This window comes from Urocitellus parryii, chromosome 7 (assembly GCF_045843805.1).
Source record: "Urocitellus parryii isolate mUroPar1 chromosome 7, mUroPar1.hap1, whole genome shotgun sequence".
NCBI classification, from domain to species: domain Eukaryota; kingdom Metazoa; phylum Chordata; class Mammalia; order Rodentia; family Sciuridae; genus Urocitellus; species Urocitellus parryii.
In genome coordinates, this window is record NC_135537.1 from 127,060,764 (window position 1) to 127,088,119 (window position 27,356).

The window sequence follows — 27,356 nt, forward strand, 5'->3', positions numbered from 1 at the left end:
AATGTTTGCATCTCAAATTAAGTATATAAAAGACAATAATTTAGCCAGATGAACACCAGTAATCCCAACTATTCCAGAGGCCGGGCAGGAATAATGCAAGTTCAAGGCCAGCCCGGGCAATTTAGTGAGAACCTGTCTCAAAATGAAAAGGAGAAAGGGCTGGGGATATAGCTCAGAAGTACAGCATTTATATACTCTGCAGGAGGTCCTGGGTTCAATCCCCAGTACTGGAAAAAAAACAGAAAAAGAAAGAAAGCAAGCCCCAACACTAACTTTTGGTGGAGTGCTCATTTTGAAAAAAGAGCCTGTATTAATGAACTCATTTTTAAGCTCTATTTTCCTACTGAATTTATGAATTATTTTTAATTCAGCATTAAGAGAATAAAATCATGGCATTTACAGGTAAATAGATGGAGTTGGAGAATATAATGCTAAGTGAAATTAGCCAATCCCAAAAAAAACAAATGCCGAGTGATTTCTCTGATTTAAGGATGCTGATCCATAATATGCTGCAGGCAGGGCAGGGATGGGGGGGGGATATTAAATGAACTCTAGATAGAGTGAAGGGAAAAAAGGGGAGGGAGAGGACATAGGGGTAGGAAAGATGAGGAATGTGATGGTCATCATTACCCTAAGTACATGTCAGAAGACAAGAAGAATGTGACTCTACTTTGTGTACAACCAGAGATATGAAAAATTGTGCTCTAAATGTGTAATATAAATTGTAATGCATTCTGCTGTCATATAACAAATTAAAATTTTAAAAATCTGTCTTCCCAAACCTGTCTTCTTCCCATTGTCCCTCTTATATACCAGATTCTTTTTTTACTGACAAATAGATGTAATTATGTTTTTCTCAGCTCAGAAACCCAATAACCTTTCACTGAGTCCAACAAGAGGTAAATTATCATTCTTGGCTCATCATTCAAGGGTCTTCACAATATAGCCTGGTCTGTCCTCCTTTATTTCTTACCAAACCCCTGAGCATCTATGGGTGAGTCCTCATAGCATTACTTGCCTCTTCTAAACTCAATCTTTTGATGCCTCTGCTTATATTTTTTCCCACTTTTTCAAACCATTTTTCTTCCTTTTTTTCATGACATTTCTAATCCCTTCAAATGAAATTAGTATTTTTCCTCCACATTCCTAGTCTTTTCTTTATATGACAACCAGTTTCACATATTCATATTTATGGATGCCTTTCACTCCCAATAAAGGTCAGTGAATACAAGAGCACATTATAGTCACCTGTGTGGCAAGCTGAATAACAGGCCTCAAAAGACATCTAGGTCCAAATTCCTGGAACCTGTTAGCTTGTATTGCAAAGTAATATGTGAAGATACTGGGAGGGGGAGATTATCTGGATTATCCAGATCCAGATGGGCCTTAAGTATAATCATAAATGTTCTTATGGCAGAGAGATGTGATTACACAGAAGAAGGTGATGTGACAACCAGAAACTGGCTTTGAAGGTAGAGGAAGGGGCCATGAGTCAAGGAATTCAAAGGTGCTGCTTGAGACTGGAAAAAAAATTCTGCCCAGAGCCTCCTGAGGGGATGTAGCTAGCCAATACCTTGACTTCAGCATGGTGAAAATTATTTTAGACTTCTGACCTCCAGAACTTCAGAGAACAAATGCATGTGGTAAGTCACCAAGTGTGTAGGAATTTGTAATAGAAGCTGTAGAAAGCAAATACACCTCTACAGTACTACAGTACCTAGGTACTCAATAAGCACACAGTAACAGTTGACTAGTATTTCTTGTTTTTGGTCCTCAAACCTTTTCTATACTTAGAACAGTTTCCATTTTCTATTTAGTACGGGTTTCTGCAAGTAAGCCTTGTCACAACTGATTCAAACATTGCCCGTTTGTTCAGAAAGTCCTAAGTAAGGGTGAATCGACTGACCAGCCCGAGTGTGGCCTCACTGAGTACTAGTGGGTGGGACACAGTAGCACTGGCACTTGGCTTTGCTTTGGTTAGAATCATAAAAGGGCCCCAGGACTTCTCTGTACACCCCTCTTGGGGATGGAGATGCCATACCAACTGTAAAATAACGACCAAAGGGGCTTTGTTCACAAAACAGGATTACAAGCCTATAAAGTATAGGTATTCTGAGCTAAAACTGTCCAGAGTTCACTCACACTGCAAGGTGAAAGGAAAAGTTATCCTGAGCTTTATTTATTTTTATTATAAATTTTAAGTTCTGTAGTTAACACATGAATATACTCACCTTGTAAAATGAATTTAAAAATATGGTAAGGTCAAATAAAGTCCCTTATCAGTACCAGATGTCCCCACCATCAGCCCCTCCCTGGTTTATTCTCTTTCTGACTTTCGGCACTAGAAATATTATCCAAAAATACACTTCTGAATATTTTATCAACTAACACACTGAAGCCAAGTATACATTTTGTTATGTAAGCAGAATACAGAACAATGGGATTGAGAATTTTTATTTTGTTTTCCTTTTTGTATAGTAGGGACAAATACAAGCAAAGTCACTCTCTTCCTTCAAAGGCAAATAAAACAAGTCAGACTAAAAGTTGAGGGCTTTTTCCTTCTTATAATTCATAATTCGGTCTGGAACTCTGCCTCTCCCTTTCAACACCATTTTGTCAGGATAGACGTGAACTGTGCCAAAGGCTTGGCTGACTGGAGCTGTTTCAATAACTCCTTCTAGGTTGACATGGTGCACACCAAAATGATCCTCACAGTAGCCACCATCATGAGTGTGACCAGCAAAGAAACACACTACACACTTGTGAGACCAGATGACTGCCAGAGCATCTCTGTAGTTCCAGGCCAGGCACACATTGTCGGAGGCCTCTGGGTAAATGGGAAGATGGCCTGTTAATTTAAAAAAAAAAAAAAAAAAAAAAAAATTGTGAGCCAATTAAGAAATGTTTTACATTAAAAAAATAATAGTACTTACAAAAAAAAAAGTGTATTGCTACCTCATCCAAATGGACTGAGACCACAGAAAGTCCACATATGTGAAGTAGTAGGCTATCAACACCCGGATCTCTGGAGCATAGAAAGGAGGGTAAAAGTTTGCAAATGAGGTGGGAAAAGCTACTGAACAGGCAAAATCTTGAGATCGCTGAGGCCTATATATAGTATCAAGTTGCACAAACACCAAGGAAGATCAAGGGCACTTATGCCAAGAAAGTTTGCAAAAGCAGCCAGAAATCAGGCAGATGCTGTGCAGGAATTCAATTTTATTGAATTTCTTCAACACAAATGTTATATATACAGAAAGATATAGTACTAATAAAAGAACAGTTTAGGGACTGACTATGGATTATGTGTCATTTAAATAAACAATGCCACAGAACTGAATCACAAGACTTTGAATACCCCCATGAGATCAGGTGGCCATATCTAATTCACAGATAAGAAAACTGATTAAAGCAGGGAGGATTATATCGGGCCCCACAGGAGATATGTGGAAGTAGAGCCAGGAGAATTTGAATCCCTAATGTCAACACATCTGTAAGTCTAGACCACACAATCAGGCCACAGTTTCACTTTGAAGTTCAGATATCATGGCTCATTGATCTCTGCTTCTTCCCAGTAAATCGTTTCTTTGTCCTGCTACTGTTCATTTTTATTCTGAAATTTAAACATGCTTTTGCTTATTATGTACTTATAATACAAGTAAAGGGGGTGAGGGTAACAGAACCCTAAAGCAGTTAAGAACACATGGGTGCGAGCACATGCCCATCCACACACACAGTAACTGTGTTAAGGTCTAAGAGGCCAAAGAGGCTGTGTAGAAGCCACACTGACTTACCTATCAAATTACACAATTGGTTGCCCCCTTCTCCTAGAAGTACTCAGTTCCCCAGTATCCTGTCAGGAGTGTCCAAATGCTTAGTCCTTGAAGTTCTTTATCTATACCTAATGCATTGGTGATCTTTCATTGATTTATATAGCTTTAAAAATCATCTATAATCTTTCAACTCCCACATTTATATGATAGATAGCTTAAGCCTCTGTGCTGAATTTCAGACTCTGAGGTCTAAATTACCCACTCAGTATGTTCACTAATGTATGACATGCATATTATATCTAATAGACATCTCAAACAGTGGTTCCAAACAGGCCCCTGGCCCTCTCCACCCAAACCTCCTTGTCCTGCAGTGTCTCCCATCTCAGCTAATGGCAATTCTGTCCTTCCAAGTGAATGGCCAAAACTCAAAATAACTTCTGAGTACCCACAATAAATTTAAAAGCACATAAAAACAAAAGGAAATTTCTACTAAACTTAACTAAAGAGAGCCTAAGGTGCTCAGTTATTAAATGTTTACGTAACCAGTTTCTAAACTTACAGCAATGGTGAAGAAATTTAAGAGACTACAGATGTAGGTGCACTGCCATCAATAAAAAGAAATGGAAAGAATATGAGACAGAGGGGAAAGGGGACTGGGATTTTAAAAAAGTCTCAATTCTTTCAGCAGCTATGTGACTTTAGCTATGCAATTTCATCTCTTGGGGCTTCAGTATATCTTTAAAATTAAAGGGTTTGGCAACAAGATCTGTAGGTCTCTTCCAGCTCCCATACTCTTAGCCTAGCAGTGGAAGAACAAAAGAGTAGATACAATTCAAGTACTGCAGTTTCTGAGACTAATTATTACTGAGCCAAATGGTGGTGTGTCACAGCCATAACCTGTGAGGGAACTTCATCTTTTCCAAACTTTGATGCTTGACAACCAAATGGCAGCACAAACATCCCCGTACCATCTACATGTTTTTAACTACATCTAAAAGATCAACATGTTAAAAATAGAATTGTAATTTCTATTTTATAGAAATTAGGAGCCAGGGCTCCCAAGGCTAAAATATGAAATGGGACCTGACATGAATTTCTCATTTAAAAATTAATACGTGAACTGATCCCACTTGGGGAAATTCTGCTTTGAAACCTAAAATGGCAACTCACATACTCTAATATATGGAAATATATTTTTGTTATTTTACAATTCCTTCCTGACTCATTTGCAAATATTAATCTCAGGTTCAGGCTTTATTTTAATTTAAAACATTGACTAAGCACCCATCTTATAGGAAGAGGACATCAGAACACAAATATCATTAGTATTCTTAAACGCTAGCTTTTCAATCTCTAAAATGCTACTGCAACCAGATAAACAATTTAAATACTTACTCACAATCACCACCTTTTCTTGGTTTGTGTCAGAGAACGCAAGAACTTCATTCAACCAGTTCAGCTGTTCTTGGCTGAATCCTCCATTAAACTGGACAAACTGGGGCTCAGAAAGTCCTAAATAAATTCAGTAAGTTAGACCCCGAAAATGTCATTTCTCCCTCATTTGGGTTTTAAATTTACCTACTGCAGGGACATTTGCTTTTTTCTGTAGGAATATTTATTAGCAGTAATTGACTTAAAATAGGCAAAGAATTTATTCTTGAGTGCTATATTAATAGTTCCTGTATCTTACTCCTAGTCTTCACATTCCTCTGCTGGTTTCACTGGCTTTCCATTACACTAGAAAGAAAATAGAACCTCCTTTCCCTGTCCACTGACCCTACTACACACTCCTGTGCCTGTTTACTTTCCAAAATCATCTCACACCTCACTGGCCCCTTCCTGGGTTACTCAATACTGCCACTTATTCCATTTAATGCCTTCACATTTGCTTTCCCTCTACTAGCTCCCTACCCTTGTTCTTCCAAGTATAACTCCTTCCTGTCATATAGATATTAGCTTAAATGTTTCTCTCCTTGGATCATCTAATCTAAAATAGTACTCCTAGTCCTTTTCTATAACACCATACTCTTATTTTCTTGGTAGTACTTTGTGGAAATAATCTTATTGGTTTCGTTGGTGGCTCTAGTTTAGATCTGAAATATCTTCTTTCCAAAGACCCATGTGTTAAAGTCTTAGCCACCAGCTCACAGCACTACTGGGAGGTGGTGAAACCTTTAAGAAGTGGGTTCTAGTGGGAGGGAGTTAGGTCGGGGGGGGGGGAAGTGCCCTTGACAGGAATACTGGGGTACCAGACCTGCTTCTTTCTCTTTGCTTCTTCTTTTTCTTATGCTCCCTGCCATAAAGTGCTACCTTGCCACAGGCCCCAAAGCAACAAGGCCAAGTGACTATGGGATGAACTCTCTGAAGGCATGGACCAAAATAAACCTCTCCCCCTTATAAGATGATTACATCAGGTACTTTGTAACAATGAAGGAAAACTAATACATGATTGTTTGTCCTGCCCACCTCCTACCCCGATTCCCTTGATTTCATCCATTTAAAAAAGACATCTTGCAAAGTGATCTGCCCAGAATGGGCATTCAAATATTTGTTAAATCAATGAAGCTTCAATCATGTTGTAACCAATCCATGTGACATCAAAGCTTGGGAGAAATCCTGACCCTGAACAACAGCGACAATATACTTTTACCTTAATCATCCATCTTCCTGCGGAATAAAAGGTAGCTGAAGAATTTAAAGACAATGTATTAGATTCTCAGCTCAAAGGAATAATTCACCTTGAGGACTATTCAATTCCGTATTTGGATTGTGCTCCCTCAGTATCTTCATACACTGCTGGTATTTTGGAGAAGACTGATCCACACCTAAGACACTCAAGTCATAAGCATCAAGTAAAATGAACCGGAATTTAGGGAATGGCACAAAGTGGTAAGCATAATAATTCTCTGAGGGTATGGTCTCAGGATGATCTACAATCCGGTCTTCTAGAAACCTTGTGTTAAGTTTAGAGCGTGTTAAATAATCTCTACTGAAGTTGTAGAATTCATGATTTCCCCATGTATGATGAACTGGGACTTTAAGCATTTTGAATGTGTTCATAACAACTTCCAGGGACTCTTCTGATGTTTTATACTGTGCGTTAAAGCCATCGATAATGTCTCCAAGCTGCAGGACACAACAGGGCATGCTGCTTTCTTTATTCCAGTCTTCAATGGCACCCTGTAAGTGAACGAGACTATGTCTATAGTACCTCCGCCGGCTTCCTTGGAAATTGTATCCATCTTCTAAGTCGGCATACTGAATATCTGTTATTACTCCAAAGGAGAAGAGTCTTTCTGAATTGTCAGTGAGGGTTCCAGGATTGGCCTTATCAGCCATAACCTCCAAACAGGTTTCTAGATAAACTGAAGAAAGTAAAAAAAGACAACTAAGTTAAAAACATCTTAATTTTCTGATTGGACTAAAGAAAATGACAAAATGGACATTAAACTTAGTTAATTCACAAGACAACTTGAAAAAGAAAGCATCCATCAGCTTTAGAACTGACAGTCTTAACTCTAAAATACTAAGCCTCTGAAACGGTTCAGTTTCTTAATACAGACAATTTTATCCTCTGGAAGAGGAATAATTTACAAACAGGCACTATTCCTTAATGAACAGGCATTCTAATTCTAATAAAGTCAAATTTAAATATGGAATAATTTCTAATTTACAATAAATACTGACTCACCTAAAAAAACACACCATACATCCTTCCCCACAAACATCAAATAATTTCATCTGTGAAGGTTGTTTGAAAAGGTATACATATATTACACTCATTGTAATGTATACATCAGATTCCCATTATGGGTTATTTTGTGTCAGTCTGAGTCTTTCTCTTTGCTGATAGGTTGGTCATCTGAAATAAGTGTCTCATAGTTTATATCTAAAGTAACTGGAGGAGGCAGTAAAGACATGAAAGGAGAGGAATAATTTTAAAAAATGACAAAAAAAAAATATCCAGCACCAAAACTAACTGACACTGATGGGATTGTCATTTTAAAAAAAGACAAAAATCAAAGGCCAAGATCCTCAATTACCAACTACTTTTGTTACAAAGTCTATCGTAATTAACTTGTGGTAGTGTCTGCATTTATTAAAACCTAGCTGTTTCTAAAAATTCATTTGGCTAAAATTACTTTCAGACTCCCAGTCTCCAGTCATCTGCCTGATATATCTATGGAGTTCCTATTTAATTGTCTACAGACATGTAAATCCGTTGTAAAAGCACTCCTAACAGATGGAGGATACAACTCTATAATTGGAATAGGAGTCAGACTTCAGACTTATTTAAACGAAGGAGCATTTTTCAAATCAAAACTGTTGTCACTAATGCTACATTCCTTACTTAATCCATCCAGTTAGGAGCTTCAGCTACTTTCCTTTCTTCCTCAATCTCATTGGTTGTAAGTACTCCTAAAACAGGTAAAACTGTACCAGGGAGAGAGAGAGAGAGGGAAGGGGAGAGGAGGAGAGGAGAGGGGAGGAGAGGGGAGGGGAGAGGAGGGGAAGAAATTCTGAAAAATGGTCTGGTGTTTTCATGGGGTTTTTTTGTTTTTAATTTGCTCATTTCTTCCAGCAGTCCCCATTTGAAACGGTTCAGTTAGCAAATCAATAAATATGCTGACTTGTCAATAAATACGCTGACTTGTCAATAAGTCTGCATGCTGTGGTGGTATCTTCTTTCTATAAATTAAAGAAAGTCTGACTTTTCAGGTGGAGAACAATTACAAGAAATCAAAACTCATCTAAGTTAGCTGAAAATCACATCTTATTAGTTTCAAATATTTGTGATTCCAAGTACAGATTAATAGAAAGATAATTTAGCAAGTATGTCCCATGAACATTATTAGCAAAGCTTAACAGAAAACTGTTTCTGGGAATGTTCTTATCCCCTGCCAGATGAGATTATTTGTTTTTATATTTAAACTCAAAGCCTTTAAGGTGATAATATGTTCATGGATCAGTTAGAGAGGATTTAGTCCTGATTAATTTGATCTTCTCTTCAGTAAACAGCTGTTATTTTTACATGACCAGAAGTCACTTCATTTTCTTTGAGTAAGAGCACCCCAATTTTCCTTGGATAGATAGGTATCTACCCAATTCCCTACTCTTAGCATTTGCTGTTTGACCTTTACTCTCTGACTGGGAAAGGGAATGGCAGACAGATAGATAAACCAGGTCTGGCCTATAAAAGCCCAATTTCCTCTGGACCAGTTTAGGAGTAAGCATATAACACAAGCTTGCTCAATATGCATCAGCCCAGAGACATATTAGCAAATACTACAACTTGAACTTAAGGAGAAAAGTTAACTGAGAAATAATTCAATATGAAGGAAGCAAATCTGAATGATACAAAGTACATTCCTGGAACCAGCAGTTAAATACCTGCATCTACCTGTCTCTACTAGAATTATCCTTGGCCATTTAGTTACATGAGCCAATAAATTCCCCCAAGTTAAAAGCCAAATCAAATTATTTTTTTGCCATTAATACCAAAAACATCTTTCATTGGATCCACAGTTTCAATTTACGGAACTTGAAGGACACCCCAAGATTTGGCAACCTTTTAAAGAAAGTTAAAGGAAGGTGGCAAAACTTATCAAGGGGCACACACTGCATACTGCAAGTCTGTTCTGGGGTAGAAGAGACCAAAATGTTAAATGCAGCTTTTAAAAATAAGGTCAAAAGTAGGGAGGCAACATACTTCTATTAAAGAAAATATTCTGAAAAACAGAAACTTAAATTTGCAATGGGGCCTGCTAAGTGCAAGAGGGAGGACAAAGTCACATCCAGAGACAGAGAGAAAAGCTCAGAAGTAAAAAGAACCAGAGGGCAAAAAATGACTTCTCTGGCTTTTTTTTTTTTAATGGTTCAGGAAGATGCCCAGGGAACTCAGGAAGACTGGTTCAGTAAACATCTCACCAGAGGGAATAGGTTTTTCTGATCATCAATCCTGTAAAAATTTAGCCAGCTTTGAGAAAGACAGAGGGGAGCTTTCTGTCTTAAATCTCCGTCTTCCTGTGGGTGCAATGGGGCATGCCAGTGATCCCAGCTACTCAGGAGACTGAGGTAGGAGGATTGCAATTTCAAGGCCAGCCTCAGCAACTTAGGGAGACCCTGTCTCAAAAAATTAAAAAAGGGTTGAGGACGTAGCCCAGTAGCCCAGTGGTAGGGCAGTTGACCTCCAGCACTCAAAAACAAAACAAAACAAAACAAAACAAAAAAAAACCTTCCTCTTTAGGAACTGGAGTGGTGATTAGAGATAGGGATACAGATAGCTTTTACAAGAGAAGGCAGAGTAGGATAAAAGGAAGAAAACATACATACGTAGATTTAGCTAGATTATGTTAATCAGAAATTTCTCAGTCTCACCCAGCTCTGGTCAGGCTAGGGGGTGCAGCCCTTCAGTCTCTACTCAGTATAAGGAAATCTATGAAGTTTTTCAAGAGCTTCTGAAGTAGAGAGACAATACAATGTGTAAGAATTGGACCTAAGAATTAGGAATGTATTTTGCTTTTGAAGAGAAAGGAGAATGGCAAGTTTTTAGTGAACTTTATTCTTAAAGTTTTGTCTGCACCACATATCATCTGCTAAATTATTTAAGCTTTAGTTTTTAAAAAAGGTATAATCATGAGCTGCTGAAAGCTTCAGAACTTAAAACCGTCCCTCATAAGGTTGTTGTGAGATGCAACTAAGTTATAATGCACAGCAACTACTCTTTAAACAAGAAAATGATTTTTAAATTTTATATCTAAGAGTATATCTGTTTACTGAGTCTCAAGTTAATTAAAACTAGAATAAAACAGAATAACAACAGTATTTTCTAAAAAAAAAAAAAAAAAAAAAAGGCTACCAGTTTTGGTGCAATATACAGGCAGCATTTTGTGAAGAACCTAAGTGATTTTTAAAAATAAGTAAGATACATCCAAGGATTCTTAACTGCAGAAAATTTACTACAATACCAATAAAACTTCTATAACACCTAAGAGTCAGAAGGCTGAAGTTCCTTGTAATAAGCCCCAAAGCTTCTAAGAGGAACTTGTGAAAGAAGACAGCCCTGAACTGAAAAGTATGTTTTATACCATTGTCAAAGCAAAAGAAAGTGTTGAAGGTTCCAGCATCACTAAGATCCTGTTAAAGAACCACGTATGTCTCAAGAAGGGGGCCAGTTGGCAAAGATTTTATATGCAGAGACTTTGAAAACACCAGAGAGGGAGGGGATCTTGAAACCTATGTTATATGCTACCATAACAGGAAAGTTGAGGCAGAAATGTTCCTGGCTAGGCAAACATGGGGCAGTGGTTTGCACCTAAGATGAAGCCAACATATTACAGTGCCAGGAACTTCACAAAATGTTTAGGCTTAGCTACCCTAGTCAAACTAGCCTTAAAGTTTTATCAAGAACAAAATTTAATAAGCCCTGACACTACTACTAGAACAAATATAAATGGTATTTATTCATGCCCTTCTTTCTCAAAGAAAGTATATAAATAGGAAAAAAAAAACAAAGCAAAAACTTCATTTGGTGATCTCAGTGGTTTACAGTAGTGATACAAGTGATAGACTCACACTAGATAACACTTTGTATACCTTTTAGCAAGGGTCCATCAGACTCAAAGGTGTTATTAGCATTTGTCCAAAGTAGATCTAAAATACCTGCTTTAAACTGATTTAGATGCTGCAATTTCATCTAAAAGTATAAACTTAATGTGAAGAACTTGTAAAATTGCTCTGATAAATAGAATCACTTTGGAAATAAAATTTAATATACCAGCTAAAAAACATCAAATTCAATAAAATCTATGTTTGCTCATTAACTCACAATGGAGGATTTGAAGAAATGAACAATAATTCTGCCTTAATAAGAAAGCTGCTTTTGTGCCCTTTTTCGATTACATGAAAAAACTTCTCCCTGGGCAAACAAATACATAGCAATAAGAGGAGGAAAATCTTACCACAGGCAACTAAGATAGAAAAGTTAGTTTTAACAAACAATGATCTGAAATGCTAAGGAAACATTTAGCAACTCTTCTAATTTTGAGCATAAATTTCAGAAATTTCCAGCTGAACTTTAGGAAGAAAAAACAAATCCTACTGAACTACAACTTACTGGGTTGGGGAGCAGCACCCCGGGTAAAGTGGGTCAAATCACAGGGAAAACAAAATTCTTTGCAAAAATCCAGTAATCAGTGGAACAATAGCTGCTTCTGCTCTGAGTAAGTCCTCTTGAACCAGAGCTCCCAAATGCCAAGGAAATAAAGACTGACATATATTCAGGCTAGCTAAATATATATTCATATTACCAGTGATGTTACAAAATGTATTTCCTGCCTTTTGTCTCTCTTTGCCTCCTTTTCTCTTACAAAAGCTTTCTGCACCCCTGAGTCCTTGAAGTTGGAGATTTGGGACAGAAAGGTCTCCTCTGTCTTACTCAAAGTCAGCTTTGAATAAACCTAATTTCCTCTCAACTGGTCCCTGGAATTTCTATGGGGCACCATGAGGGTAAAGCCTTTCTCTCACTATTACACCTTGAAGAAAATATCACACAAGAGTGGGAATCATGTAAATAAGGAGATAGGAGGTTTTGGGTTTAGGTTTTTTCCTCCCCCCTTGCATTTTTGGAAATGCCCCACACCGAAGTGGTGGGGTGGTGATGAAGATTGCAGCTACTGAGACTTAACAAAAGCAAATGAAATCAATGCTCTCTGCAACAACAAAAATAAATAAATAAACTTATATAGACCTTAGTCTCATTAATATGTGCCTGTATCCAAGTAACAGAAAAGGTCTCAGATGAGGAAGCCATCAGCAACTTTTTAAATCAAAAAACTGAAGGGGGCAGGGAGCAGTGAGAGTATTTTAAGAGACTGGAGCCCCTGTCGACTGAATTAAGGAGGGTTAACGCAGTTTATACTCGATACAGCACTGTGCTTTATAATCAGTTTACGATGTAATGGATCCTTAGAAGTGCTGGGCATTTTGGTTACACTTAACTCGCTTTTACCACCCTAACCGCACAAATTTTAAAAAATTGTTTATAATATTTTTTAAATCAAAGGATTATTTCAAGCGCAACAGGTCCACTTATACTTTGCAAGTGTGAAGAATCAACCACTCCGTAGTTTCCCCTGGCTGGCGTCCAAACTGGGCTGGACCAGGGCGAGATGGATAACCAACAAAGTGGAGGGAAAGGGGATGCCCAGCCCTGCCAGACTGCTGCCAGGGTTTTCTTTCTTCTGAGCAGGACTCAGTACCGCCCCGGCCTGGTCTAGCTGGGACCTCTGAGAGCGTCCCCTCTCCACCGCCCTGCTGTCCCCGCCCCCTCGGCCCGCTCCAGGGCCCGCTTTCCCAGGAACCACCTACCGCGCGCCGGCTCCTCGGCAAAGGCTTCAAGACTATCAGCTAGGGCAACACCACCGAGCAGAGCGGAAAGAGCGGCTTCTTGCGACTTCCGGAGGAAGCGGAAGCGGTACCGGAAGTGGTGGGGCGGGGCAAAGGAGGTGCGGTACCGAAAGCTCATGGCGGCGCTGATATTAGGGTTCGGCCGGGTTATCCGGTCCCCAGGTGGCCAACTTTGGCGTCTCCTTCCTAGCGGAATCGAGCGTTGGGTGCTGGCGCAGAGGACTGCGAGAGTCTTGTTGACGCAGTGCTGCGCGCGGCATGAGGCGCTGCGGCTGGCCTCCAAGCTCCCCTGCAGTTGCCTGAGAAGCTGGCCCTTAAGTACCGCGGTGCCGCCGCCCCCGGGGTCGTCAGGTCCCGAGTCGAAGGGCAACAGAGACCCCACGCGCCCCTCCAAACCTGGGGTGAGTGTACGCCTGGAGCCCTTCCGGCTCCTGTCGCCGCTGTCCGCAGCCGTTCCATTTGGTCAAACCTCAGAAACTACTCGGTCAGGCCTGAAAGTGTCCTCAGCTTGGCGGTTTTACCTGCCTAATGGAATGTCATCCCGTTTCCCCTGGTTTATCAGTAGCCCGTGTTTACGAGAACTTGAAAACCAACACCTTCTCTGCGGGGATAGATACTTGGGCTTGGACTTAACACATAGATTCCAGTTTTTCCTTAAGGTTCTCAAACCACTATAATTGAAGAGCCAGAGCACGTCTATAATTTCTGTCTGTTGAATCCCCCTTCTGAAATTGAAACAAAGGTGATTTTAGATGTGTGCATACACCTATTTCTTGGGTCCCTCTCCCCCACCCCCCAGTTCTAGTTCTGACCCCAAAAGAATTGAGAGCTACTACCCTCTAGTGACAGGTGAGAGAACTGGGTTTTCGGAGCTGTGGAAAGGGTTAATGAGCTCCGCCTAGGTGGCAAACATCTTATTTTGAAACTTGAAAGAGCCTGGAAGTAATATGATGCAGTTTGCAAAATTTCACTTATTTTATGTGCATTTTCAGTTTTCAGCACAGGCTGGTAATTGTTTTTTTTTAAATCAACAGTTGGAGCAAAGTTCACGCATACTAATAGTCATGGTACTTGACCCTCTTTGGGTTGATTTTCCACATGAACAGAAAATGACTTGGGGGGGGCTTTCCCCTGGAATGAGTACCTTTGTAATTGACTATATTCAGAACTCAGCTATAATTGCCTTCGCAGAAACTTTCAGTATTTTATCATCCTATTGTAACCTGAAACGTTTTGCATATTTAACAAGATCATGACCTGAGTATATGCATATTAAAAACTCCTGAAATTAATTTCAGCATGGTTAAATGTTTGTGACTTACTAGAATTTTTATTTTTTAAATATTTGCCCCAGTAGCCTGTTTCTTGGAAGTCTTTAGCATTCACATTTGCTATTGGAGGAGCTTTATTGGCTGGAATGAAGTACTTCAAGAAAGAAAAGACAGAGAGTAAGTAGATATCATCAGGTCATGTCTGAATAAAATCCTAACTCTGGACTAGCATTTTTTTCATTGTTGTTTTAAAAACTTTGTTTTGAAATAATTTTAGATTCACAGAAGAGTTGCAAAGATGAATAGAAAGTTCCCAGTGTACTTTCACTGAGTTTCTTATATAACCATGGCACATTTATCAAAACCAAACAATTGAAAGTTAGAACAATTAACCACTACAGAATATTTTAATATCACATGTTCAGTCAATGTCTTTTACTTTTCCAAATCAATTCACAATCCCACTTTCCAACAATATTAAAAGACTTATTGCAAATAGATTTGAATGTGTACTGTATGAAGTCCAGAGAATACAAAGATGACTAAAGTGCTATCCAGTCTTTTAGGTGCACATGACAGGGAAACAGACACAGGAAGAAAGGGTTTCACTAGGTTAGATTCTGGCAAACCAGAAGGAAACTCCAGGTGCTGTTAGGGCCCAAAGGAAGGCGCAACTTTGGGGTGAGAGAAGGTTGCCTGAGAGTAGATCCTACAAACCAGTGAGTAGCACCAGAGGCTGACCATGGTTGAGGGAGAGCCAGGCATTGTTGTGTATTAGCATCCTTAATTGTTTAGGGAGAAAAAAAAAAAAAGAATTTTATATTTTAGTGAATATTTCAGGATTTTAAGATTTGGATTGGAAATGTTAATTAAATCTTTAAAATATTGCTTAAATCTGATTCAGCTCTTAACTTTAGAGCCTGTTTTAGTGGCCATTATACAAAGAATAATGTTTAAATCTGGGAATGAGAATTCATAGACTGTAGAATCTTGGTTCTGTAGAATTTTAGTATAGAATATACGTTTGTATTGATATTGATAAAGATGACTGTTTTGCATTATGATCAGTATTTTATTGATGTGGAAAGCAAGGAAAATAAGTGACAAATTTAAATATGCAAGCTTTTGATTTTGGTTTGTGATTTCATTTTACAATAGTGTTTGTTGTCCTTAGAAAATTTACTACGAGGTAACCTTAAGTATTTCTAAATTATTTGATGGTATTTGTTGACATGATGCCTTATCATCTCCAAATACTTTCACTATTTCCTTCAAACAAGAAAATTCTCCAGTGTAATCACAGTATAACTTTAAGAACCAGAAAAATAACATCCATATGTTACTGGCTGAATTGTTCCAGAAGAGGATGAAATAGTTTTGCTACTTTCTAATAGTGCTTATTACATATCAAGGCATTTAATTTGGTTTTATTGTTTTGTGTTTATTTTTCTGAAAAGATTACAAACAATTTGTTCACATTTTGTGCCTCGCCCATGGTCTATTAATATAGTGCTAACCATGTATCAAGTATATTTGGTTAGAATGACTTTTTGATGTTGTGTATGTATCTTTTTAAGAGCTGGAGAAGGAAAGGCAGCGAAGCATTGGAAAGCCTTTACTTGGGGGACCATTTTCCCTCACAACTCATGAAGGAGAACCCAAAACTGACAAGGATTACCTGGGTCAATGGGTATTGATTTATTTTGGTTTCACTCATTGCCCTGATATCTGTCCAGAAGAACTGGAAAAAATGATTCATGTCGTGGATGAAATAGGTAAGAAAGCCATTGCCAACTCTACACCATTTATGATTACTGTTTTTTTCATTTCCTGCATTATGTTAGGTGGGGCAGTATGAATATTTAGTTTGTAAGAACATAAAATCTCAGCATTCAGCTTGTTTCTTGCTCTGATTCTGTAACCTTCCTGTCTACCAAAAGAAACTTGTTTTGATAGTAAATGTTAGATCACTTAAAATCGTCACTGTGGCCTTTCGACGTCCCTGAACTGTGTTTTTGTATAGTGCCTTCTCCCCTGTGATGATTAGATTTGGAAATCTGAAATGATCTGTAGTTAGTAGTATTTTTATTAATACCATTTAGAAGGAAGGGTGCTTTCTCCTTCAAATGAAGAGCTTTGGGATATTTAATCCTTATTAATATTTATTTTGCTCTTGAGATATGGTAGGGGAAAAAACTGTAAACACTGGATCAGATTAGAAAGTAAGATGGCCACATGATGGGATCCAGAGTAACAGTGTTTCCATAACAGCACATGTATTTGATAGGATATTTTACCTGGTTCCACACAACAGACAATAAATATATGGACCTACTCCCGTCCCTGTCCTCTCCACTCCAGTGTTAGATGTCCCTTTGTTTCCTTAACAGTTTGCTGTAACACTTGTGAATACTAATTGGAACTTTCTTCCAGATAGTATTCCATCTCTGCCAAATTTAACTCCACTTTTCATCACCATTGACCCAGAGAGAGATACAAAAGAAGCCATTGCAAATTATGTGAAAGGTATGTTTGTTTATAATAATTTATATCTACTTAGTTCTTACAGTTTTTGAAATACCAACTCATTTAAAGCTTACAGTGCCTCTTAAAATAGGACAAACAGCATTATCACCAATTTTACAGGCAAATAAAAAGGTGAAACTCAGTGGTAACCTGGCTAGTTAAGAAATGAGAAGCAGGTTTCTCAATTCCTGGTGCAGCACTCTTTGTATTTTATCAAGAGGAAGCATTTGGCTTGACCTTCATATATGAACTAAAAAGAGCCTTGAATTGAGAGCAAGGACAAATTTCCTCTAGTTCTAGTTTACCTCATTTCCTTTCTTGTAAAATTAGGAGAAACGTGTATTCTGGGAATGTGTACATTGGAAAATTAAAGATGAGTTGTTAAATTTGTATTTTGAACTCATAACACATGTTCAGTTGTTAGTATAAGCAAGTTGTTTAATTTCTCTGGGTTCAAGTTTCTTCAGTATAGGAACTCAAAAATTAGGAATGTACAGTTTAGTTATTGTGCATTTGATTTAATTCCTAGTCAAAACAACCTAGTATGCACATTCTCTAAAACTCCAAGTTATGTAAACATTTTTTTGTGAAGTTCCTGCTATTTATCTTATTACTTTTAACAGATGTATTGAGGTATAATTGACATACAGTTGTGTGCATATTTAAAATGTATAGTTGGTTACCTACTGGTGGGTAGAGTCTGCATAAACTGTAGGCCTCATCAATTTCTTCTTAACTGGTTTACTGGTTCTTGACTCATCAATTTACCTTTTTTTTTTTTTTTTTTTGGTGATGGTTCTGGGAATTGAACCCAAGACCTTATGAATGCTAGGCAAGCACTCTACCAACTGAGCTACATGTCCAGCCCTGTCTCATGAATTCAAAGAATGAAACCCACTGAAGAGGAAGAGTGAGTGTAAAAGAGTAGGATTTGTTTGAGTGGGAAGCAAAGATACAGCTCTGGCAAGGCAAGAAGGAACTGGATAGGGGTTGCCACTTAAGTGTGCTAGTCTAGGGGTTTTTGTAGCACTTGGATCATCATTGTTGGTCCAAATTAATGCTAATCAGGGTTTGAAAAATATTAATGCTATTGATTGGTCCTGTGATCCCTATTTGGGTTTGCCCCACTTTCATTTTCCTTCTGATCTGTGAGGTTGATAGATCATGATCCTGGGCTCCAGGCTGAGGCTGTATGTGGAGCGGGTGTCTGCACCAGGCCGTAATCAGACTGCTTGGGTATGACAGGCCGTAGTGCCCTAGCTTGCCACAGCCCATGCTTACCACCTGCTGTATAGCCTACCTCAGCTACCTCTGCTTTTCATGGAGTTTAGTGAGTTGGCTATGCTACTAGGTGGCTGGGGAGCATGTCACTTTCACCATAATCAAACAATGAACATCTCCATGACCCATAAAAGTTTCCTTTTCCTTTGTTAATCCTCCCATCTCCATGCAATCACAAAACTGCTTTCTATTATTACAGTTACATAATAGTTGCCTTTGTTAGTGGCTTTTATAAATGTAATTATAGGGGCTGGGTTATGGCTCAGTGGTACAGCACTTGCCTAGCATGTGTGAGGCACCAGGTTTGATTCTCAGTACCACATATAAATAAATAAAATAAAGGTCCATTTTTAAAAAATGTAATTATACAATATGTACTCTCTTTGAATGCCTTCCTTCAGCATTGTTATTTTGAGATTCCCCTATGTTATGACATGTATCATAATCCATTCCTTTTATTATTTAAGTAGACACTGATGTACAGTTTTTTTTTCCAGTTTTACTTATGATAAGTAATAACTTTTAAGTATAAGTCTTTGCATGGACACATGCTTTCATCTGTCTTGAGTAAACAACTAGGTATAGAATGACCAGATCAGATGGAGTATATTTTACTTTTTAAGAAACTAGGGGCTAGGTTGTGGCTCAGTAGCTCAGTAGCAGAGCACTTGCCTCACACATGAAGCACTGGGTTCAATCCTTAGCACCACATGAAAAACAAACAAAAATAAAGATATCATGTCCACCTATAGCTAAAAAAATTTTTAAAATTTATGAAAAAAAGAAACTAACAAACTTTTCCAATTTGATTGTATACTTTTACATTTCTGCCAGCAGCAAATGAGAGTTCCAACTTCATATTTATACCACCCTTTGTATGGCAATGTTTTTAATTGTAGCTACTCTAATGGTAGTATCTTATTGTGCTTTTAATATCATTTCTGTAATGACTATTAGCATTTTTTAATTTCTTATTTGCTACCTGTGAAGTGTCTGTTCACATCTTTTGTCTATTGTTTTTGCATGTGTGTATGTATGATTGTATATATGAGTATATTAGTTTTACTCTGGATACAAGTCCTTTATCAAGTATTTGATTTGCTAATATTTTTTCCCAGTTCTATGGCTTGTCATTTCAATCTTTTAACAGTGTCTTTTGAAAAACAGTTTTATTTCTGATTAAGTCCAAGGGTATCAGTTTATTCTTTTATATGTAGATTCTTTTGTTTGGTGTATAAGAAGTCTTTGCCTAACTCAAATTGACAGATATTTATGTTTTCTTCTTAATGTTCATAGTGTTTGTTGGGCACAATGGTGCATGCCTATAATCCCAACTACTTGGGAGGCTGAGGCAGGAGGATTGTAAGCTGGGCAACTACCCTGCCTAAAAATAAAAAGGTCAGGGAATGTGACTCAGTGATATATTCCACCCAGGCTCGATCCCAGTACCCCCTGCCAAAAGGGAGAAAAGAATAGAAAAAAATTAAAGTTTTTTGTTGTTGTTTTATACATTTAAGCCAAATTTATGTAACTTGTAAGATTTTCAGAAATTTAGCCAATAGCATAGTTTTGTCCAAAAGCAATTAAAAGCAGCTATTTATAAATTAACTCGTGGGGTAATACACAATCTCTAATTTAAATGTGTTTATTAGCAGTTATTCTTATCACATATTACTAAAGCATAATATTCTCAGATGAATAGATTCCTGAGTTGCTGTAACTAACTGAAACACCAACTTTGTGGTAATTTTCTTCCACAACACATACACACATTTATTGCTAGTTACATTTGGAAATGAAATAGATTAAAATTTTTTAAGTTAGTGTTTTTGAAAATTTGCAGTTTCAGAGGTTCAACTTTTAAAAAGTTTGGATATGCAGCTAACTAGGCTTTGTTCACCTTTCTCATTATTTACTCAAAGAGTAAAAAAGAAAAATAAGCCAACTTGCTTTTTCAGTACCCCAGTCATTCCTCAATTTAGAATGGATTAGTCCAAGGAACAAACATGGGCTTGTGTACCATTGGACCAAATGTTCGATTGGTATTTCAGTAGTCTGATGAATCCAGTGTTTTAAACTTCCATTAGCTCATTTACATACATTTCAAAAACTTTAACAGCATGTGCATGCTATGGTTTACCCTGATCCCTGAGTTTACTATAATTGGTCCTTGAAATGATGGATATCAATTGTTCAGCTCTTTATCAGAAATTAAGAGTAGCACCTAATATCCATTTTAAGATATTGGAAAATAAGATGCAGATTTTTTTTTTTTAGAGAGAGAGAGAGAATTTTTTTAATATTTATTTTTCAATTTTTGGTGGACACAACATGTTTATTTTATTTTTTTATGCAGTGCTGAGGATCAAACCCAGAGCCCTGCACATTCCAGGCGAGCGCGTTACTGCTTGAGCCACATACCCAGCCCCAGATGCAGATATTTTAATATGATCTTAAATGTTTTTTTCTCATATAAGCAATTAAAAACTAGTACTTAATACATGGGAATATTTTTAAACTTCATTGTATTTCAACTATATATTTTATAAAAGCACATTAAAGTGTCATTTAAATTATTGGAATGTATTCCCTCTGGATCTTTCCTAATCAGTCATAAAAAGATTTGAATTTCTATATGTAGTTCAGAGGAGAATTTCATTTGTTCTATGTGAATTTTGAAAATGGACTGGGGTCGTGGCTTAGTGGTAGAGCACTTGCCTAGCATGGTTAAGGCACTGGGTTCCATCCCCAGCACCACAGCAAAACAACCAAACACAACAACCAAATAAAACTTTCAGCATATGAATCATGAAAAAGTGTTTGGGGATTCACAGGGGGAAAAGTAGCAATGGCACTGTTTTATAACTGATGTTATTTTATTTTATTTTTTTGAGGTAGCAATGTTTATTTTGTTTGCTTCTCATTTTTTACTGTCTTTCTTGTTTTATTTAGAATTTTCTCCCAAACTTGTTGGTTTGACTGGCACAAAAGAAGAGATTGATCAAGTGGCCAGAGCATATAGAGTATATTATAGTCCTGGCCCCAAAGATGAAGATGAAGACTACATAGTAAGTCAGTGTTCTGCTTTTAACCCACAGGCTAGCTCCTAGATCTTGAATATTTATAAAGCATGACTGACTGGCTTCCAAGATGAAAGAAAGCTTGAGATTATGGCAAATTCCTTGGGATATTTAAAAGAATAGAATTATTTATATATGTGTGTGTGTTACTGGAAATTGAACCCACAGATGCTCTGCCACTGAACTTCTTCCGCAGTTCATTTTATTCATTGTTTTGGAAGTTACCCAGGTTGGCCTTGAACTTGCAATCCTCCTTCTTCAGCCTCCTGAGTAGCTGGGATCATAAGTGTACACCACTGCACCCAGCAAGAAGCATATGTTTTAAAAATGACTTTAGTTTATATTTGGTGTTTTTATAATTTAATTGGATATCTATCCTTTCTAGTGGCACATAAATCTATGAGGCAATATAAAATCAGATACTTTGGTACTATGTTACAAATGAAGAGGAGCCATTTTGTGGAGGCAAGGCTTACTTTAGTTTTAGTTTAAAAAACATTTTATTGGTTTTCTTTGTGTCCTTAATGAAGAGGAGTAAGAAATAAGCTTCTTTATAGAAGCAGTTGTAGGTCATGATGAATTGCATTTTGGGTTAGGTGAGTGTTCTGAAAAGCAGGAGAAAAAAATGAAAGCTGATGAAAGGTAGATTTTCTGTGAAGTTTATTTGCATATCAACTATGTGCCTTGCACAGTTTGATTTAATGTATGTTTTTTAATGAGGAACAGAAATTCTAGTAAGTTCTTCATATAAGCTCTTGCATTAAAGAGCTGCCTTCATGTGCACCAGCACTCATGGTGCTGCAGCATCAATGGACATAGCACTGCCCCCACTCCTACCCACTGTTTTCTTCTCAGTACAGTTTTTCCTATCACATTTGCATTGACACTGTATTGATATATTATCACAGATTTTCTTTCAATTGTTATACTCTGGTTTTTCTGTATTAGTTGAGCAAAGTGATTAATCATAAGAGCCTTTCCAGCTACAAAGCTGATTTGGGGTGTGTGGAGGGGCAACACCTTGATTCATTGATCCTCCCGCTCTACGTGGTGTATCCTTAGAGCCACGGGCAGAAGGGATCTCTCATTGCAGTACTTTGTCTCTACTGCCCACTGTGGTTTCTGCATCGTCTGAACCTGGAACACACTGTGCGCCCCTATAGTTTGTAGCCTAAATTAAAAGCAGGCTTTTGACCCTTCTGTCTTAATCAAGCCCACAGAGTTATTGTGTGCACCTTCTAGGTCCGGTTCTTCATAGTGTTAGGGAAACTTGGGTTCATGGGAGAAGAGGACAAGAGAAAATCAACATTTTTTCTTAAGCCCTGAGTTTAAGGGAAGTGGACAGACCTTCCTGTGGTTTCCTCTTAAGCACTGGAGACATAAAAAGAAAGAAGAGCAAAGGGGTCCCGGGGCCAAGATAGGAAGTCATGGGCAAAGGGACTTTTTACACTTCTGTGCTTTTTCTATACAGAGTTATTTTAACTGGTTTTGAGTTTAACTAATATGACAGTGGGAGCAGAGGAGCCTTATACAAACTTTTTTATAAGTATGTACAACCTAAGCTTGGTAATTCTCCTTAGGCTTGTCTTACAGTTCTAATTATGTCAACAGAAATTTTACAAATGAAACTTGATAGCTTGTGAAATTTAAATTTATAATATCCAGTTAAAATATCAAGAGATCTCTTGCTAAAACCAAAATGCTGCTTACCACAGAAGTGGGGTTTGGGTCAAACTGCTATCAGATATCCAACTGTACTCTAGCTGCCCCTCTACGATTTTCTTTGATTGTGTAGTTGCCTTCATTGATTGGTCTTGATGCAGCGAGGATACATCATTTTCATGTTTAAAGCTAGTAGTATATAGCTAGGTGCCAGCAAGATCAGAAAACAAAGCAAACACGGGTTCGGATCCTGAAATTTGATTTCATAATGCAGCTAATCCAGAATGAGGATATTGATTTTTTAATATTAAAAATTAAAATGTAAATATATGTCTTATGGAGACTTCTTTGAGCCTTTAGAATGTGTCTTTGATTCTATTTTGAGATATGCTTGGTCTACTGAGGTAGAATTTGATCTTTTGATAAGCATCAGAGTTCATTGCTATACTTTTGCTAAATCAACCAATAGGGGGAGACACTCTCCAGCTTCTTAGGTTTTTCATTAGTATAACTTATATCCCCTGAAGTTACAGATTTTCACACACAAGATGGTATGGGAGACAAGAAGGATCTAGAGGCCTACACCAGGCAAGGTGGTGTACACCTATAGTCCTAGCTACTCAGGAGGCTGAGAACAGATTGCCAGCCTGGGCAACTTATTGAAACCCTTTCGCAAAATAAAAATTTTTAAAGGGCTGGGAGTACAACTCAGTGGTAGAGTGCCCCTGGGTTCCATCTCTAGAAGCACCAAAAAAAAAAGAAAGGACCTATGAGGAGTAAGGGAGTAAAGATCAACCTGAGGTGGAATTGAGATTTTCCTAATGTCAGACAACAGTAATAAAAGGTAAGCTTCTGAATTTTGAATGGACTCTTTAGACTGAGAGTATATGTAAATTGGGCATGGCAAACACTCGGGATTCCTTTTAAGCTAAGTCTGTATTATATATTAAAGTTTTGCTTTATTTTATGAGCATTAGTTGGGAAATACTTTTGAGTGAAAAAAAGAACACAGATTGCTTTCAAACCTAGGAAAAATTCAATTTCATAATAAAAGAAATGAGTTTTTTTATGTAATGCCATTTTTTATCCTATTACTTCAGCACTGGTCAGAAAGTTTGAAAATGTATTGTCAATATATTGTTAAAATTGGAAATACACTGTTGGAATGTATCTGGAACAACAGGCACTTCCATGCATTATTGATAGGAATTAAAACTGATACACTCATCAAGGGGGCTTTTTGGCAGTATATATCAATATCTAAAGTCAAATGCTTTCTTTAGCTCAGAGATTCTACTTTTGGGAATTTATCCTATGCACTGTAGCATTGTTTGTAAAGAGAAAGGACTGAAAACCAAGCAACCATTATTTTAAAAGCTATTATATACGTATTGATACAGAACAATGATCTGAATATTGTTAAGTGAGAAGAAAGAATGGTATGTTACTGATGTATAAAAATGAATATGGGGCAGAAAATTTCTCTGAAAGAATGCAGTGGTTCCTTCTGAGAACTGAGGGATTCAGAACAGGAAGAAGACTTTAAAATATATAAATTTATTGAATTTTTATGTGCATGCATTTACCTTTTGGAAAAAAGTGTGCGTGTGTGTGTGTGTGTGTGTGTGTGTACACAAGTTGGCATTAAAAGATATTAGTTGCTGTTGCCCAGTAGAATTAGAGATTAGCAGCATGATGATTAAAAAAAAATATTGTGGACTTTAGAATCAGGAGGATGCTTGAGTTTCAGGTGAGGGTTGGCATTCTCTAACTTACCCTCCCCAGCATGTGCACCATTTGTACAAGAAAATGCCTATCTCAGGAGTGGAAACAACATGTGAAAGAATGTGTCAGTTACAGCTAGTTTCATTCTTCTACTAGGAACTACTAGAACTTTTAACAGATGTCAATTTTGCCCTGCCCACAACTCAGATGAAATATTGAGAAGTGACCACTGACAAGTGTGACAGATATGGATCAAAGAATGTATTGGAAAGTAGTTTATATTGAGAACACTCAGAGAATAAGTCCAGCATAACTGCAATTATGGTTTTTAAGAGTGAGAGAATATAGGAAAAATAATAGAAAAAGGAAGACATGGGATAAAGAGATGCATAAGCAACAGAGTAAGGTTTGACTAGAGAACTGGAGACTTAATTCTAATTTCTCTGTCAAATATGTAGAGAAATGTTAAGCCCCTGTCTTGGTCCTGCAGTAAATTCTTCCATAGCACTTGAAGTCACCAGCTGTTTGAGCTCTCCTGCATGCATTCTTTCCTTATGGGGTAGGCAAGTGGCTCTTTCCATTTGCTATGTCTTTATGAATGTATTATATAAAAAATAATAATCTCACAGACATATAATGTGTTTGGGGATATATTTGGGGAGTGCTCCAGTTGGTATGTGTGAGCACATTCCTGTCTTCCTGTCTCGCCAAATAGCAATCAAGCCTGCGATAAATCCCAAGGACTTATAGTGCCAAATCTGCTCTTTAAAATTGGATTTTGTGGAAACAGCTAGCTAAAAAGATTGATGACTAATCTGAACTTAAGTTAGAGGGACACTTTAAGAACTTAATCAGAAAAATAGATGCTAGATTTTAGTAGACTCCTTGGGGATATAGTATTTATAGCTCCTGAGGCACTTCCAGGTGATTTGCTTCAGATGGTGTTCATGATATATAAAAATGTGGTAGGGGAGAGAAACATGCCTTCCTGTTTCTATTTGAATTACTAATATCAGGACTAAATATTGTATTAGGACATTAGACAAGGGAATAGTTTTCTGAGTTCTCATAAAATATGGTAAGCAGAATTTGGACAATAATGAGTTCTATCTAGAACATAAAGGAATACACCCAAGAACTTGAAAGGAAAGTAATTTTTTACCAACACTTAATTTCACGGGGCATCTCTATTACCCTGGTTAAGGGGTTAGCTGAGATACTTTACTCAAAAATATAAGGTATTTTCAAAGTAGAATTGCTCTTCTACAAGCACTTATGATCTTATGAAGCCTGCAACAGCCATTTTTACCAGGTGGGTTCTTTCTTAGAGATTAGATATATGGGGGTGTTAAGAATTTAATCAAAAGAACTCTGGGTGCTAGCTGACGTTACAGGCAATAGCTGGTAAAGATTTTTGGAACACAGAGTTTAGACAATCCATTGCTATGAATTTACTATATATAAAGAGTCCATTCCATAAAAATAGATGCATTGCAATGGTTATTAGTTCTCTTATTCTGTAGTATTTATTCAGTAAAATAAGTGGTCTCTTTTGTTGATCTTTTTGTCATCTCTCTCCCTCTACCTTTCCTCTGCAGGTGGATCATACGATAATAATGTACTTGATTGGACCAGATGGTGGGTTTCTAGATTATTTTGGACAGAATAAGAAGAATGCAGAGATAGCTGGCTCAATTGCTGCACACATGAGGGCACACATGAAAAAGAGGTAGCCAGAGCAGCATCGTGGATGTTGTTCTCTTGCCAAAGAGGACGGAAGCTTTGTCTCCCATAGGAGCCAATGTACATAATATGCAGCCTACACGAGAACATCTATGTGCTATATGAGATGTTCCCCTTGGATTCAGCCAAGATTCTTGAACTGTGAGGATCACAACCCACAGTTTCCCATGTAGCCACCATGCGTCCAGAGGACCAAGTTAAAATGAAGGCAGTGGAGAGCAGAGCTCCCAGAAAGACACCTCAGGGAGAGGCACCGGCATGCCCTTGAACAGGGCCCTTGGAGCAATATTGCCACTTCCCCTGTGTGTTGGACCCTTCCTTGCTCACACAGATTGTGGGACTGAGTTTTACAGAAAGAAGTGTAATTCCATAGTGCTCTCGCTGTTTTTGCCTTGAACTCCTGATAGCTGGTAACAGTTGTGTTCAGCACTCGCCATTCAGGGCTAAATTTTATACTTGAAAGCAAAAGCTTAGTCTTCCTTGTTAACGAACATCACGGTCAGTCTTGCCTTCACTTCTCTGGCAGCAGATGCTGATTTGACTAATGAAGACGAATAATCTGTCATTTGGACTAAACTGTTAGTTCATTTCCTCTAGGGGTCTTTTTTATGATTTTTTTTTTTTAAGCTAAATGATTTGCCAGGTTTTCAGTGATATGCCAAATGAAAATCAGGGGACATAGATACTAGGGGTGACGCAGACTATGTGTGTGTTCCACATTGCACTGAGTTTAAAATAAAGATATATTTAGCTTTCCAACTTGGACAAGCATGACTTTTCTTCTGGGTAGAGCGTGGGTGTGTAATGGCAGCACACATCTCTCAGGGCAGAGACCCATAAACTCGGGTGGGTGGGTGGGTGCATGTTAAAACACAGGGTTCCAGGGC

At 37.8% G+C, this 27,356-nt stretch overlaps 2 protein-coding genes across 6 annotated transcripts; one reads left to right on the forward strand and one right to left on the reverse strand.

The window, feature by feature from the left end:
• Positions 1 to 2,438: 2,438 nt before the first annotated feature.
• Adprm (ADP-ribose/CDP-alcohol diphosphatase, manganese dependent) lies at positions 2,439 to 13,299 on the reverse strand. 5 transcript variants are annotated; one of them, XM_026390656.2, is made up of 5 exons: positions 13,143 to 13,299; positions 6,512 to 7,138; positions 5,169 to 5,285; positions 2,956 to 3,025; positions 2,632 to 2,848 (listed from the first exon to the last, which is right to left on the reverse strand). In XM_026390656.2, the coding sequence occupies exons 1-5, from the start codon at positions 13,297 to 13,299 to the stop codon at positions 2,725 to 2,727; spliced, it is 1,095 nt and encodes a 364-aa protein (XP_026246441.1). In that variant the 3' UTR covers positions 2,632 to 2,724. The 5 variants fall into 5 exon arrangements, with proteins under 5 accessions (XP_026246440.1, XP_026246442.1, XP_026246441.1 ...); XM_077800604.1 differs by lacking the exon at positions 2,632 to 2,848 and adding an exon at positions 3,795 to 3,901 and having other exon boundaries at positions 2,955 to 3,025; XM_026390655.1 differs by lacking the exon at positions 2,956 to 3,025 and having other exon boundaries at positions 2,439 to 2,848.
• On the forward strand, positions 13,298 to 27,206 carry Sco1 (synthesis of cytochrome C oxidase 1). Its single transcript, XM_026390659.2, has 6 exons — positions 13,298 to 13,582; positions 14,539 to 14,629; positions 16,030 to 16,227; positions 16,886 to 16,978; positions 21,212 to 21,327; positions 26,325 to 27,206. The coding sequence occupies exons 1-6, from the start codon at positions 13,298 to 13,300 to the stop codon at positions 26,457 to 26,459; spliced, it is 918 nt and encodes a 305-aa protein (XP_026246444.2). The 3' UTR covers positions 26,460 to 27,206.
• The last annotated feature ends 150 nt before the right edge of the window (positions 27,207 to 27,356 follow it).

Coding starts and splice junctions, on each gene's coding strand:
- Adprm (XM_026390655.1), bottom strand. CDS start 13,299: ATGAGCTTTCGGTACCGCACCTCCTTTGCCCCGCCCCACCACTTCCGG. Junction 5,286..6,511: donor GGAATTGAATAGTCCTCAAG/GTGAATTATTCC, acceptor GAATTTATTTAG/GACTTTCTGAGCCCCAGTTT. Junction 2,849..5,168: donor AGAAAAGGTGGTGATTGTGA/GTAAGTATTTAA, acceptor TTAAATTAACAG/GCCATCTTCCCATTTACCCA.
- Sco1 (XM_026390659.2), top strand. CDS start 13,298: ATGGCGGCGCTGATATTAGGGTTCGGCCGGGTTATCCGGTCCCCAGGT. Junction 13,583..14,538: donor CGCGCCCCTCCAAACCTGGG/GTGAGTGTACGC, acceptor TTGCCCCAGTAG/CCTGTTTCTTGGAAGTCTTT. Junction 21,328..26,324: donor ATGAAGATGAAGACTACATA/GTAAGTCAGTGT, acceptor TTTCCTCTGCAG/GTGGATCATACGATAATAAT.